Here is a 15,377-nt window from a genome sequence, read left to right on the forward strand (position 1 = left end):
AAATGCTTAAAGGGCTAACTTGCTTGAAATATCCAGGGTATTTGAGATAGTGTGTTACCAGACAGTATGAAATTACTGCCTCTGCCTGAAGAGGAAGGGATTAAGGAAATCTTCTTAGAGGAGATAACTAAACTGAAGCTTACAAGTGAGAATCTGCTAGATAGAAAAGGGGCTTAAAGGCTCTGCAAGTGATGGAAACAAAACATGGAAAGGTATGAGATGTCATATCTGGGAGACTAACCAGTTTGACATAAGTGGATCACAGAGCACTTGCAGTGAGGATAGGGAGAGAAATGAACCAGACAACAAAGGTCAGTTGCCTTTATCCATTGACGATCAGATGGATGGACCATAAAGTATATTTTAAATGGGAAAATTATGTGCTTACTTGTGTTTTACATGACATTAATGTTCCATTTTTAAACAGTAACTTTCTACATGCATTCTAGAAATCATCTTTTCCCCAGGTGTATATGAGCATGAATTAAGACCTTGAAGATACTAAAGAGGTACAGATTTGAGCATCAGAGAAACCTGAGAATGAATCCCATGTCTGCTTCTTCCCAGCTACATAAGAGTGGAAAATTATACCTCATATTAAAAAATATTAAAATGAGGATATTATTTCATAGGGTTGTTATGATAATTAAGAATTACAATTTATAAAAACTAGTTAGAACATAATTGATATTCTCTATACTTTAGCACCTATTTTGACATTATAGATTGCGGCATTATTAAGAATGCTATTACTTGAATCGTGAAAACTGTTTCCATTTGAAAACACGTGAGACATGGGACATGGGATTCATTAGGTAACTCTAAGATGTAGCAAGGGCTTCCCCCTGATAGCTCAACTGGTAAAGAATCCACCTGCAATATAGTTCAACTCCTGGGTCAGGAAGATCCCTGGAGAAGGGATAGCCTACCCACTCCAGTATTCTTGGGCTTCCCTTGTGGCTTAGCTAGTAAAGAATCTGCCTTCAATTTGGGAGACCTGGGTTTGATCCCTGGGTTGGGAAGATCCCATGGAGAAGGGAAAGGCTACCCATTTCAGTATTCTGGCCTGGAGAATTCCAGGGACTGTATAGTCCATGGGGTTGCAAAGAATCAGACACGACTGAGCAACTTTCACTTTCAAGATGATAGCGAATATTGTTACATATATATTTTAACTGACACAAGTGAATGTTTGATGTATGTATTTTTTGTGACATGCTGGCCTATGGGAATTTTCACATTCTTTCCCATATTAAATTTTTCTTGGCTTCTAAAGAGTAGATATCTTATTCTTGTAAGTTTCTGGCTATTAACACAAAGCTCTTGCTTTTATTTTTCAAGCACATCTTGATAAGATGGAGTCATATTTTTACTTTCCTGAAGAAATGCTGTTTTTCTTTTATCAATTAAGCAATTTCCTCTTTGTCAAACATTCTCAATTGAAACCATGCCTATTTAAGCAGAATTTGATCTGTTGTTTATGAAAAATTAGAGAAAGAGACTAACTCAATCGAGTTTATTTATTCATTCATTCATTCATTTGTTTTTTTCTCATTTCAGGCCCCATTTTATTCCGTTTACCCTCACAGCTCAGCCTGATATAGTAAACTCTTCTTTTTCTTATTAGCCAAAATGAGAGAGCAGTTGCATGTCCTTTGAGTTTGTGGATGGTCCTTAAAAAACTGACATCTTTGGTTAATCTACATCTAGTTCTAGAAATTGAATATATGTTTGCATCATGCTAATTATAGGTTTTAAAAAGCTTCATATTTAAAACCTCCTTATTAAAAGTGATTTCACACTCAAATCTCCACTGTCTCTGAAATATGCAAAGATAGTCATGGAATTACTTGAGATTCTCCAAAAGGAGAAAACTACATGCAGAAACTGATTTAAAATGTCTCATTATTCAATACTAATTTTGCGTTCATGGATTCATTTTCTAGATTTCCCACTACTACTGTAACCATGTTAACACTACCCTGGGAAATATCGCTGCTGCTGCTAAGTCGTTCAGTTGTGTCTGACTTTTTGTGACCCTAGGGACTGTAGCCCGCCAGGCTCCTCTGTCCATGGGATTCTCCGGGCAAGAATACTGGGGTGGGTTTTCATTTCCTTCTCCAGGGGATCTTCCTGACTTAGGGATCAAACCCATGTCTCCTGTGGCTCCTGCATTGCAAGTGGATTCCTTCCTGCTGAGCAGCAGGGGAAATATGGCTCAACCAAATCAAAATACAAAGGCAAAAATAAGCTAAGAGTACATAGGCATTCATTTTAAGGTCAGATTCATTGTTTGTTAATCCTATATTACTCTTTCCTTAACAACCCTATTCAGGAAGCACCGGTGGTAGCCAGAGCAGCATTGTTCCTGGAATGTGCCCGTTTTGTGCACCGCTGCAACCGTGGCAACTGGCCAGAGTGGATGAAAGGCCATCATGTGAACATCACCAAGAAAGGCCTTTCCAGGGGACGGTCCCCCATTGTGGGCAACAAGCGGAACCAGAAGCTGCAGTGGAATGCTGCCAAGCTCTTCTACCAGTGGGGAGACGTGAGCTTTTGATTTTCTTCTATAAAAATTAGACCGAGTGAAGTGAAGACGTTTTGAGTTTCTGTTTGTTCATTTGTTTGGGAGATAATTTGAGTATCTGTTATGTACCAAGCACTGAACAAAACATTTCAGAAGGAAATAATTCATTTAATCTTCCTGATAAATCTACAAAGTTAGACATTATTATCTCTTCTATCTCCCTTCCTGATCCTCTGCCTCTTTCCTCCCTGTAAATGTAAACATTCTCAGCATCTCTTATCAGTTTTTCCTGTATAATCTCCACCAGGATTACATTTATTCCTGTGTTTTCTACTGTTAGCTAGAAGCACCCCGTTCTCTATCCATAGCACTTTTCAGATCCCTGACCAACTTCACCATCTGTACTTTGGAGGCATTCACTTAATGTGAAACTAAATCTGACCAAACTAAAACGCTTCTCTCCATTTAAACACCTCCATCTGTAACCCCTCTTGAATTTTCTATTCTTTCTGATGGAACTACCACCATCTGAAATGACAGTCTTTGAACATGTTCTCAACCTCCTTTCCTTATTGATTCCACCTCTTCCATGTCACTGATGCCCTTTGAGGTCAGATCTTTATTACTTCTCCTCTGTGTGACTAAAGTATTTTCCTGTTTGGTTTCCTCCCACAATCTCCCCTCTCTGACCCATCCTACACACTGCCAATAAAATCTCCCTTTGGCATAGCCCATCTAAAAGCAGAACATTCATATCTCATCTCCCAGCCTCCAGACTCTCTCCTTCCAATTCATTCTTCAAATTGCTGTCAGAATGGTTAGGCTAAAATGCAAATCACATTATAGTGCTTCAGTGGCCCTCCTTTTCCCTTGGGATAAAAACCCAAATTGCTCAGCCTGGCATCTCAGCTCTTTCCACAACCTTTGTTCAAATCATACCAAGATTATAGATGATGAAGTCAATGAACTGATGTATCTAAAGGACATTTATCTCAATCCTTTACATCTAAGAGGTGTTCAGTGCTAAGTTATGATACTGAATTTTGAAAGCTGGTTTGTGTCTACATTTTTAGACAGCTAGCATGGTGTCCCTGGAAGAAGTGGTAAGGCTTCTCCCCTGCTCAAAAATTGCCTTTAATCCTTCTTCAGAATGCCAAATGAAGTCCAGCTTCAAGAACTGTGGAATCTGGTCCCAATTTAACTTTCCAAGCCCTCAGGCACATTATTTCTGCTCACAAAATGGTGCTTCAACCAAGTGGCTTAGTTGATAGTCTCTGAACACGTCAATGCATGTCCCTGAACATGGGTCTTTGGGAACTCTCCATCTGAAATATCCACTTTTCCCTTCCCCATTAGCCTAACACCAATTCTTGAGAATCTACAGGAATAAGACTTTGTATGATTCTCTGAAATGAATCTAATGTCTTCATTTTCTAATACATAAGGTAATTTCATTCTCTTTCACCACTTAATGTCCTTTTCTCATATGCTATTACCTCCCCAATAGACTGTAAGCTCCTTGAGGTAAAGAGCAAGAGATAAAGTCAGACACGTCAGTCCATGTTCCTGAATATGGGTCTTTGGGAACTCTCCATCTGAAATATCTTATTTTCCCTTCCCCATTAGCCTAACACCAATTCTTGAGAATCTATGTTTGAATCCCAGTTCAAGGCTGCTGAGTGACCTTGAGCAGGTTTTTCAACCTAACTTTCCTAGTTGCCAAACTGTGATACTTCTTTATGAAAGTTTATAATCTACTCAGGCATATTAATGAGGATGCTGATTCACTATAACAGTTTATTCAACTTTATGTTTTATTTAATAACTAGCAAATTACCTCACTTAATAAATATTTAATGAATGAAGAAGGAATAAACATATCCCTAAGGCACTTTTCTTGTCTTGAAGAGTTCTAAATTATTATTTAGATATTTTATATTATCCCAAGCAAGTTCAGTTTTTGAGAAACTTTCTAAGTTTTGTGAACTGTGGGTTTACCTTAAATTGCTTGGTTTCAGAGTCCAGGGGAGATCCATGTACATTTCCCACCCCCACTATTAAGTCTTCTGGCTCCGCTCAGACTCATAATTCCTTGTTTCCTTCTGTCGGGGGAGTGTGTAATTTCCTCGGTTCTTTCTCGCCACAGCAAAAATTTGAAGTGATGGACGGACCAGTGTTACAGCTTTGTGTTACAGGTCAGTTTTATTTAGAAAGCAAAGGAAAATACATCCTTGAGGTGTAGGGGAGGTCGACCCAGAAGACTCAGAGAGAAGAGAAGCCCCCAGCTCAGTTTTGGTTGCTCTTTTTATGTTTTTTCTTCTTCCCCTGGGCCTGCCCTATGTAAATTGGGCTAGCCAGGAGTGCTGTTTGTTTCACCTGAGCCTCACTCCAGTCCTCAGACCTTCCTTTGTTCTGTTTTCATAGGCTTTTCCCTTCTTTGTCTTTTAGCCACTGCCATTCTGGACTCCTTTTTCCTATTCTAACTACCTAACACATCTTTAGAGAGAATTTCCAAAAAAGTAGCATCAGGACAAGGCTTTCTGTTGAGGTGGTGGTTTTTGTTTTCACGTTTTGTTTTGTTTGCTTAGAACTTCTCAAGTTAGCAACCAAGCTGCATTTCTTTTGTCTTGATGTGGTTTTTGTTACTCCTCATTTCCAGAGTTTAAGGAGACCCCTGTGTTTTCAAATAACCAAGATGCTCAAACAACGTGTGTTTTTATTTGAAGAGCTCTAGACATATCTTTTCGGAGAAGGCAATGGCACCCCACTCCAGTACTCTTGCCTGGAAAATCCCATGGACGGAGGAGCCTGGTAGGCTGCAGTCCATGGAGTTGCGGAGAGTCGGACATGACTGAGCAACTTCACTTTCACTTTTCACTTTCATGCATTGGAGAAAGAAATGGCAACCCACTCCAGTGTTGTTGCCTGGAGAATCCCAGGGACAGGGGAGCTTGTTGGGCTGCTGTCTATGGGGTCACACAGAATCGGACACAACTGAAGCGACTTAGCAGCAGCAGCAGCAGACGTATCTTTTGAGCTTCCCAGGTGGTTCAGTGGTAAGGAATCCACCTGCCAATGCAGGAGACACAGGAAATGTGGGTTCAATCCCTGGGTCAGGAAGATTCCCTGAAGTAGGAAATGGCAACCTGCTCCAGTATTCTTACCTGGAAAATTCCATTGACAGAGGAGCCTGACAGGCTATTGTCCATTGGATCGCTAAGTGTCAGATGCGACAGCACGAACATGCACACACGGACATATTTTTGTAACTATCCAACAGCAAATCTAATCTCTTGCATGCCCAGAATTTAGTTGTTTTTCTAAATATTTGAAAAGGGTGATGCAGGAGGAAAGAAGAAACCTAGCTGGAATTTTGTTTTTACCAATGCGCAGAGTAATCAAACTGTCAGACCAAGTTCAGTGCTCATTTTATCTTTTTGACTCTCTTTCCTATTCTCTTCTTTTATTCTATACAACATGTAATTGAAATGTGAAAGGAATTAGAGATAGCATATTTTGTCTCTTTTGCGGGGGGGGGAGGGCGGATTCTCTTTTTAAAATCAGACGTTAGTACATGATGACTCCAAAGAACAGATAGCAAGCATTGGTTTTGTGAATACCTTATAAAAGCCAATGTTGTTTGTGTGTTGAAGTAAAAGTCATGTTTCTAATGTTGATGTTCAGTGCACTATCAAAAGAATAGCTAATATTTCAAAAGAATAGCTAACATTTCTTTCTAATCCATAGCGTATCATGAGGGGGAAACAAAGTCTATGAGAAAATCATTGATTGCATATATGATGAAAGATACAAATAAAACTGCAGTTCTAGAAGTCATGCCAGCCTCCAAACTCATTAGCATGACACTGCTATCCTCATAAAATTGCATGATCAGAAACATTCTGAGGAAATGTGACTTCTTATTTTTTCCTGCAGCAAAATCCTCCATTAAAAACAACTATATAGGACTTCCCTGATGGTCTAGTGGTTAACACTTTGCACTTCCAATGCAAGAAACATGGGTTAGATGGGGAAATGGAAACAGCGAGAGACTTTATTTTGGGGGCTCCAAAACCACTGCAGATGGTGACTCCAGCCATGAAATTAAAAGACTCTTGCTCCTTGGAAGAAAAGCTGTGACCAACCTAGACAGCATATTAAAAAGCAGAGACATTATTTTACCAACAAAGGTCCGTCTAGTCAAAGCTATGGTTTTTCCAGTAGTCATGTATGGGTGTGAGAGTTGGACCATAAAGAAAGCTGAGCACTGAAGAATTGATGCTTTTGAACTGTTGTGTTGTAGAAGACCCTTGAGAGTCCCTTGGACTGCAAGAGATCTAACCAGTCCATCCTAAAGGAAATCAGTCCTGAATATTCATTAGAAGGACTGATGCTGAAGCTGAAACTTTAATACTTTGGCCATCTGATGTGAAGAACTGACTCATAGGAAAAGCCCTGATGCTGGAAAAGATTGAAGGCAGTAGGAGAAGGGGACGACAGAGGATGAGATGGTTGGATGGCATCACTGACTCGATGGACATGAGTTTGAGCAAGCTTTGAGAGTTGGTCATGGACAGGGAGGCATGGCATGCTGCAGTCCATGGGGTCGCAAAGAGTCAGACACGACTGAGCAACTGAACTGAACTAGAGAACTAAGATCCCATGTGCCATGTGGTGTGGCCAAAAAAAAAAAAAAAAAAAGCTTTTTAAATAAATAAAAATGGTTAAAAGAAAATACAACTGCATACTTCCTTATGTGAGATCTATAAAATAAATGACCTTTGAGGAAATAAAAATACTTTCAGAAAAAGTTTTGTGTGAGAATAAATACCATTCCAGTTCCTATAAGTCTTTAGGCTCAGTGACCTTGGAGACAGCATTAGTGCCTTCCCTTCTCTGGATTGGGAAATGTGGTGGTAACAACACTATGGCAAACAGAGGAAACTTATGCTGAAAACAATCCCCATGAATTGATTGCTGATGACCTCTGTAATGTGAGAGCCTCTTTTATAGTCTGACATATACCTCATGCTGTTTCATTCTTTTTCTGTTCATGGTAGGCAATCGGCGTCCGGTTGAATGAGCTGTGTCATGGGGAAAGTGAGAGTCCAGCCAACCTGCTGGGTCTCATTTATGATGAGGAGACCAAGAGGAGACTGAGAAAGGAGGATGAGGAGGAAGACTTTTTAGATGACAGTAAGGAGACTCCCTTTACTACAAGAACCCCTGCTTGTAAGAATCTCTGCTTTAGGAGCACGTAATATTTCTCTTTCCTCTTTCACATTCTTACCACCTTCCCATGTCTTCCACTGCACCTTCTCCCCTATTCCCTGTGCATGGATGTGAGCATGTGCATAAAACCCACAAAGTGAGGGCAGGAACCAGAGGAGAAGACTGTAGACAGGAGCAAAGAGCTGTAGGCCATATGAAACATTCATTGCTTTGCAGTCTCTGAATCCTAATATTGTAAATGTCAAGATCAGTTTTGATCCTCCATGAGAAAAGGAAGTTGTGGAAAAGTGCTATTCCAGAAAAGGATTTGGTCAGGTTTTGTGTTTTTTTATTACTCTTGAAGATATAAAAAAGGGCTAGACCAAGTGAAATTAAACACGAAAAGCTTCTCAAATCACTAAACTATTAAAATACTTAATCATAGTTTTTTATCATATTTAACATGAAATTCAAATTTTAAGGTTCAGATTATTAGAACTATGAATGTTTGATTTACTGTACTTATTTATTGAAAGTATAATTGAGTTCCATCATAGAAGAATAGAGACAAAGAGATTCCTGAACATCTTTCTTAACACCATTTTGTGCATATGTGTGTTCTATACCATACAAGCTTGTGAGTATGTGTACCACTGTCTTTTATGGAGTAGCAAATTCCAATATGGCTTTGGAATGAGTATCATTAACTGATGAAGACATTGAGGTCTCTTCCTTTTAACCTACCCTAGTGATTTGAAATGCAGATTCCCTGATGATGTCTTAAGGATTATCCTTAGCTAAGTGATGCCAAACCTACTTCATCTTTAAAGACATGAAATATAAAAGGATGGCTAGAGTGTAATATTAGACAGAACTAAATAATAATCAAAAAATACATATTGTCTTCTACTTACAAACCAATTTTTTTTGCATTTTACCATCATTTTGCTCTTCCTCTGCTGCTGCTGCTGCTGCTGCTAAGTCGCTTCAGTTGTGTCCGACTCTGTGCGACCCCAGAGACGGCAGCCTACCAGGCTCCTCCGTCCCTGGGATTCTCCAGGCAAGAACGCTGGAGTGGGTTGCCATTTCCTTCAAATCAAAGAAAATCTTCTTGATTTAGCCATTGACAAAACACCAAATTCTGATGTTAGTCTTTTAACCTAATGATGAAAGTTGTTCCCAAAGATTCCCTCAAGTTCACAAGAGTCTAGGTTATTCTAGAATGACTCACAAAATTGGGTCTGATTTGTAATAGGACTTGAGGATAATCCAGCGACCACAGAATCTAGTTTAGGCCTGCCAGGAGACATCCCCAAACTGCCCCGGATCTCCTAGGGGTCCTTCAGAACAGAGAGAAGCCAAAGCCATGTTAGATGGAAGTAGCTTCATAGGCAAAAATGGTCTCGCATCTCCATGAGACCGCATAAGTATTACTGGCAATATGGTATGCTTGGTATAACAGTTTTTTGGTGAGACTATTTGTAAGTCAGTAATTGTTCCCTGTAACAGAATATTTCAGATGATACTTATGAGAAAGCCTGGACTAAGACAAAGCTCATTGTCTATGGGACTGACAAGAAGAATCTAGATGATATCCTTAGGATTACAAGCACAGATCCAGAAGTTTACACTAAATAATTAGTGTTCAATTATGTTTTAAAAAACAGTTGCACATCTAGGCAAGTTCAAGAGTCATGTAGACTCTAGAGCATTCATTCACTGAATATAAGATTGGAATGTCTTCTTTAGTTCCACTTTCAAGTCAATACATAGCTCAGTTTGCATTTTAAAAATTATGGGATAAGCAATATCAGTCTGGAAACAATAGAGGAGTTTGTCTTTTTCATTCTTTTTTTTAAGTACCATTTTAAAATTTTTATTTATTTTAATTTAAGGCTAATGACTCTACAATATTGTGGTGGGTTTTGCCATACATTCACATGAATCAGCCATGGGTGTACATGCGTTCCCCATCCTGAACTCCCCTCCCACCTCCCTCCCCACCCCATCCCTCAGGGTCATCCCAGTGCACCAGCCCTGAGCACCCTGTCTCATGCATTGAACCTGGACTGGCGATCTATTTCACATATGATAATATACATGTTTCAATGCTATTCTCTCAAATCATCCCACAGTTGCCTTCTTCCACAGAGTGCAAAAGTCTGTTCTTTACATCTGTGTCTCTTTTGCTGTCTCACATATAGGGTTATTGTTACCATCTTTCTAAATTCCATATATATGCATTAATATACTGTATTGGTGTTTTTCTTTCTGACTTACTTTGCTCTGTATAATAGGCTCCAGTTTCATCCACCTCACTAGAACTGATTCAAATGCATTCTTTTTAAAACTGAGTAATATTCCATTGTGTATATGTACCACAGCTTTCTTATCCATTTGTCTGCCGATGGACATATAAGTTGCTTCCATGTCCTGTCTATTGTAAATAGCATTTTTTCATTCTTAATAAGAGGCAATGTCCCCAGCCATATATTACCTCTGTAGAAAATATAATGGTTTTCATGGGGAAGCAATAGCCAGATATCTTCAGAAAGACCATAATCCACCTACTATCAATATAAGCCATGATTATATATTATATCAATTATGAAAGCCAAATACACAGGAAATATTTTAGAGCTATTTAAAGATATTTTAGGAAGGTTAATATGTAATGATATAGTTATTGCTTGATAAGTTGATTCATTCGAACTATTTTCTTCTATGGGAGACATGTCTTTGTCTTCTTTTCTGAACACTGATAAGTAATCAATATATTTCTCCATTATTTGTGATGTCATGTATCTGAGATCTAATCCTGAGGATTTACATCTCTATAGTGTTGCCTTGGCCATTATCTGCCTTTATAACAAAATCCATTTTTTGGTCTATGGTGGATACAACATTTAACTCATTCAGAGACTGGTATTATTCAAAGCAAAGGAGAATATTTGCATATTCTAGTATAGCTATTCATTAATATGACAGGCTAGCTTGTATAAACTGTATAACATGGGTGACCAAGTAAATAAGTCTTGTTTATGCTACAGAAACACATGTGGGCTAAAGCCGAAACAACTTCACTGCCCTAAGAATGAACATTAAGATAGACATCTCTTACAAAGTGAGCCGACAAGACTTTTGTAGTTCCAAATCTATTCACGGGCCTATATCGTGTATAAATCTGATCATATAGGTATGTGAAAATCTGGCAAGGCTGCTTTCTGTTTTTCTTTTCATTAAAAGGCTTTCCGGCCTAGTGGAGCTGCATTTTGTTTCTCTATAATGCCTTGAGGAAAATAATTCTTACTGATTGACATTTTGATACTGAGGCATTTGTTATAGAATTGCAAAATGGAAGGGAAAAGAGGTGTATTGTGATGTATAGATTATGCTAAAGGGACCAGGTAAATTGAACATATACAGGTGACATCCTCATTTACAGTTTCATTTTGCACATGGATAGGTAACATTCTCATATACAATTTGATTTTACACATGTGTAGCTATGTCCATCAAACTGTGCCTCTGAATTTTTTATTGGTTGTTTGCTTATGAAAGAACTCTTTCCTTCCATAGGTACTGTGAACCCCTCTAAATGTGGCTGCCCCTTTGCCTTGAAGATGGCAGCCTGCCAACTTCTCCTGGAGATTACTACCTTCCTGCGAGAGACCTTTTCATGTCTGCCCAGACCACGCACTGAGCCTCTGATGGTTAGTGAAGCTTATTAATAATGAGGCTACTTGGAGAGTCCAGCCAGGTTGCTTGGTTTTCAGTAGTCACAATTTCCTCAAATATCCAATGAACAAATGTATCATATAGTTTAAAAATTCAACCAAGGGATTTTCATATATAAAAAGAAAATCTCTTTTTATCTATTAAAAACCTGAAAATTGACCTTAAAATCACAACAGACTGCACCACTGGGTAATGTCTAATTGATCATTATCAGTTAACCTAGGAATGTCTAAGAACCTTTCCACACTCCTTTATTCCACAAACTATGAGGAGTTTTATAGCCAGCATTTTCCAGAAATCACTGATAGGTTTGTTTTTTTCATACTCAGTTCAGTTCAATTGCTCAGTCGTGTCCGACTCTTTGCAACCCCATGGACGCCAGGTTTCCCTGTCTGTCACCAACTTCCAGAGCTTACTCAAACTCATGTCCATTGATTCAGTGATGCCATCTAACCATCTCATCCTCTGTCGTCCCCTTCTCCCACCTTCAATCTTTCCCAGCATCAGAGTCTTTTCTAGTGAGACAGTTCCTTGCATCAGGTGGTCAAAGTATTGGAGTTTCAGCTTCAGCATAAGTCCTTCCAATGAATGTTTAGGACTGATTTCCTTTAGGATGGACTGGTTGGATATCCAAGAGACTCTCAAGAGTCTTCTCCAACACCACGGTTCAAAAGCATCAGTTCTTTGGTGCTCAGCTTTCTTTGTAGTCCAACTCTCACATCCATACATGACTACTGGAAAAATCATACCAACAATTCATAAATTTATGTGCTTCCAGTGAATTTTCTCATTTAAATTATGAATGAAAAGACTCAAGTCTTTAGCATGTAAATGTCTCTGAACAAATATTTTATTCCTGAAGCATTTCTTATGGATACAGATAAGCAGAAAAAGACCATGTGTGCATGCACACACACACACACACACACGAGCACATGCATACACACACATGTGCACAGAAACACAAAGACACACAGGTAGGCATACATACAGACACACTTGTATGCCATCAGGGCCTGATTTTTTTAACTTAAGATACAAATTCTAGCAAAAGCCAGGAGTCCTCACAAAGCACTTTGGACAGAGGCCCATCTCAGAGCCGATTTTCTTGGCTCTTTGTTCTCTAATGGGCACTGTGTTTCCAGTGGTTCTTTTATCATAGGCCTTACCCGACCAGAGCTGAGGAACCAGACAAATTCTTTTTTTTTCTCCCCTTTACACAAAATTTACACTACGAGAGAAACTGTTACACTAACAATCTATGTGCTTCCATTTAGGTGAATTTTATAGTGCGCCAACTCTCCTGCTGTTTTGACCAAACTCAGTATGAGCAAGACCCTACTGCAGTCCTGGGGGGTTGGAGGTTGGCATGAGGAATGGAACCAAAAAGTCAGTGTTCTGGTATTCCTGAGTTGTTCCTCTAACTCTGATTTCCAGTGTCTGCACAGCCCATTTCCTCACACTCTAAAATATAAAATGGAACTCTTTGTACGTAAAATATGTTTTCAAGAGAAATGTGTCCACATCCGGACTGTGAAACTGCACCATTTAAATACTATGAAATGGAGTTCCTCCTACAGACCTTATTTAATTTCACGTTATTCTGAACCTTTATTTTTCTGAATTGTCACCTTCACTATTATATTGAGACTACTCTTAAAAATCAAGTAAGTCAGCCACTTAAGCATGTGTAAAGTCAAGGTTAATCTGTAGGCCTCTGTGAGTATTATTCATATCAATATTCAAATTATACTGACATTTTCATAAAAGCTCAGAAACACTTCTGTTAAATTTTCAGATTTTCATTTTTTATTTATTTTTTAATATTTATTTGGCTGTGCCAGGTCTTAGTTACAGCATGCAGGATCTTTAGGTGTGGCAATCAAACCCTTAGTTACATCATGTGGGATCTAGTTCCCTGACCAGGGATTGAACTTGGGCTCCCTGTGCTGGGTGTATGGTGTCTTGGCCACTGGACTGCCAGGGAAATTCAAATTTTCAGATTTTTAAAGGTCACCATTTTGACTTATAGTGATTTAGAAAAGATAAGAATCTTAAAGTTTGATTCAGTTATTTTTGTTCTTTCTTTCAACACTATAAAGCTATAATGTTCCTTATTATTGTAACAAATTTCCTTTTTAAGAAAATTAATCAAATCTTTAAAAAATGACTGTATAATCAACTGGCTGTCTAGTAGAAAATGCCAAAAAATTAAACTAAAACAGAGGCTGCAGTTATTCAATCAATAAGAGGAAATTTTTCATTGCCTTTAACTAGGTCTCATAAATCTTGTACTCATTGAACTATAACTTTTATTGTCAAGTATAGGTTCATAAATTTTGGGGGGATATGACCTTTGGAAAACAGGAAAGAGCTCATGTTTAATCTATGTAACTATTGTTGATGATAAAGAAAACTGGAATCACATTTTTAACTATTACAGAAAAAAACAGTATCATAAAACCATTTTACTAACACAGAAGCTATAAATGCTTGAAATAGGTTTTTTAAGAAGTTGCACAAAACAGTAAATTTAACAGGCTAAGCATAAATACCATTAAAATGAAATATTCTAAAGTTTTAACAAAACACTTGCTGTAAGAGTATTTATAGGTTTGGGGGATATTTTATTAATTCAGTAACATTTTTAACAGCAGTAAAAATAAATAGCTACCTGAATGTACAGAATAATAAAAGTATAAGCTAGAAAAATAATCACATTAGAAACTATATTCTAGGATCTGAAACTTGAGGAGGGGGGAAGATAGGAAACATAAATGTTCTACCAAGAAAGTCTTTCTGATAGAAATGCCATAAGATCATTTCCCTGTGAATTATTTGTTTGTTTAAAAACAGTCCTGGTTATATCTGAAGTGTGCAAGAGAAAGGGGCTTCCCAGGTGGTATTAGTGGTAAAGAATCTGCCTTACAAAGCAGGAGACATAGGGATGCAAGTTCGATCCTTGGGTTGGGAGGATCCCCTGGAGGAAGACATGGCAACCCTCTCCAGTATTCTTGCCTGGAGAATCCTATGAACAGAGGAGCCTGGCAGGTTACAGTCCATGGGGTTGCAAAGAGTCGGACATGACCTAGCACACACGAGGAAGAAAAGGCAAAAGAGCCTAAAATACAATAAATAAAAGTTAATTTGATAGAGCTAGGCAATCTCAGGAGGTCACTCACTGGGTAGTGGGGAGTGGAGGTGAGTGAAAAGGAAAATTAATATCAGCTAAAAATATATTTTTACCAACTTAACCAATTTTTTCCATCTACATCCCTAGATGGAACTTAGTGTATTTGTTTCTCCCCCTAAAATGACTTCTGGTAGCATTTTTATTCTCTCTTTTTGTAAACCATACTCATAAAGAATATCTAGAAAAGGAAAAAAGCAGCATTTTTACAAGATTTATCATCTAAGAAAGCATAATAATCCATTTTTCATCAAGCAATGATTAACTTCCAAACGTGAAAACACAACATTTTTTTTAGAGTTTTGTCTACAAAACTGCAGATCTATTAAAATGTATCCCTGTTGAGTTGGTAAAACCAATAACTGATGACCAAGCAGCATGGAATTACATTAATTCCCATCGGATGCCAAGATGATCCTTAATAACAAAGAAAAAGACCATAAAGAAGTCTCTTTACATCTATATTCACTCATTAGGGAAAACAACATGTTGAATGCTTTTGTACAAGATTGTGCTAGAAACTGTACCAATTGTACCAATGGGATTTAACAAATCACATTAAAAAGAATACACCAATGGATCCCAAATGCTTCTAAAGGTAAACGATCAGAGTGAAAGTCGCTCAGTCCTGTCCAACTCTTTGCGACCCCATGGACTGTACAGTCCATGGAATTCTCCAAGGCAGAATACTGGAGTGGGTAGCCTTTCCCT

General features: G+C 38.3%; 1 protein-coding gene across 23 annotated transcripts in view; it reads left to right on the forward strand.

Moving 5' to 3' along the window:
- UNC80 (unc-80 homolog, NALCN channel complex subunit) overlaps positions 1 to 15,377 on the forward strand; it is a 215,816-nt gene that overhangs the window by 93,929 nt on the left and 106,510 nt on the right. For all 23 annotated transcript variants that reach the window (XM_042244174.2, XM_042244175.2, XM_027965136.3 and 20 more), the window contains exons 23-25: positions 2,336 to 2,548; positions 7,588 to 7,723; positions 11,318 to 11,451. In XM_042244174.2, coding sequence (XP_042100108.1) covers positions 2,336 to 2,548; positions 7,588 to 7,723; positions 11,318 to 11,451 — 483 coding nt within the window. The remainder of the gene's footprint in view (positions 1 to 2,335; positions 2,549 to 7,587; positions 7,724 to 11,317; positions 11,452 to 15,377) is intronic.

The sequence above is a fragment of the Ovis aries genome, chromosome 2 (genome assembly GCF_016772045.2).
Source record: "Ovis aries strain OAR_USU_Benz2616 breed Rambouillet chromosome 2, ARS-UI_Ramb_v3.0, whole genome shotgun sequence".
In the NCBI taxonomy this organism is placed as follows: Eukaryota; Metazoa; Chordata; class Mammalia; order Artiodactyla; family Bovidae; genus Ovis; species Ovis aries.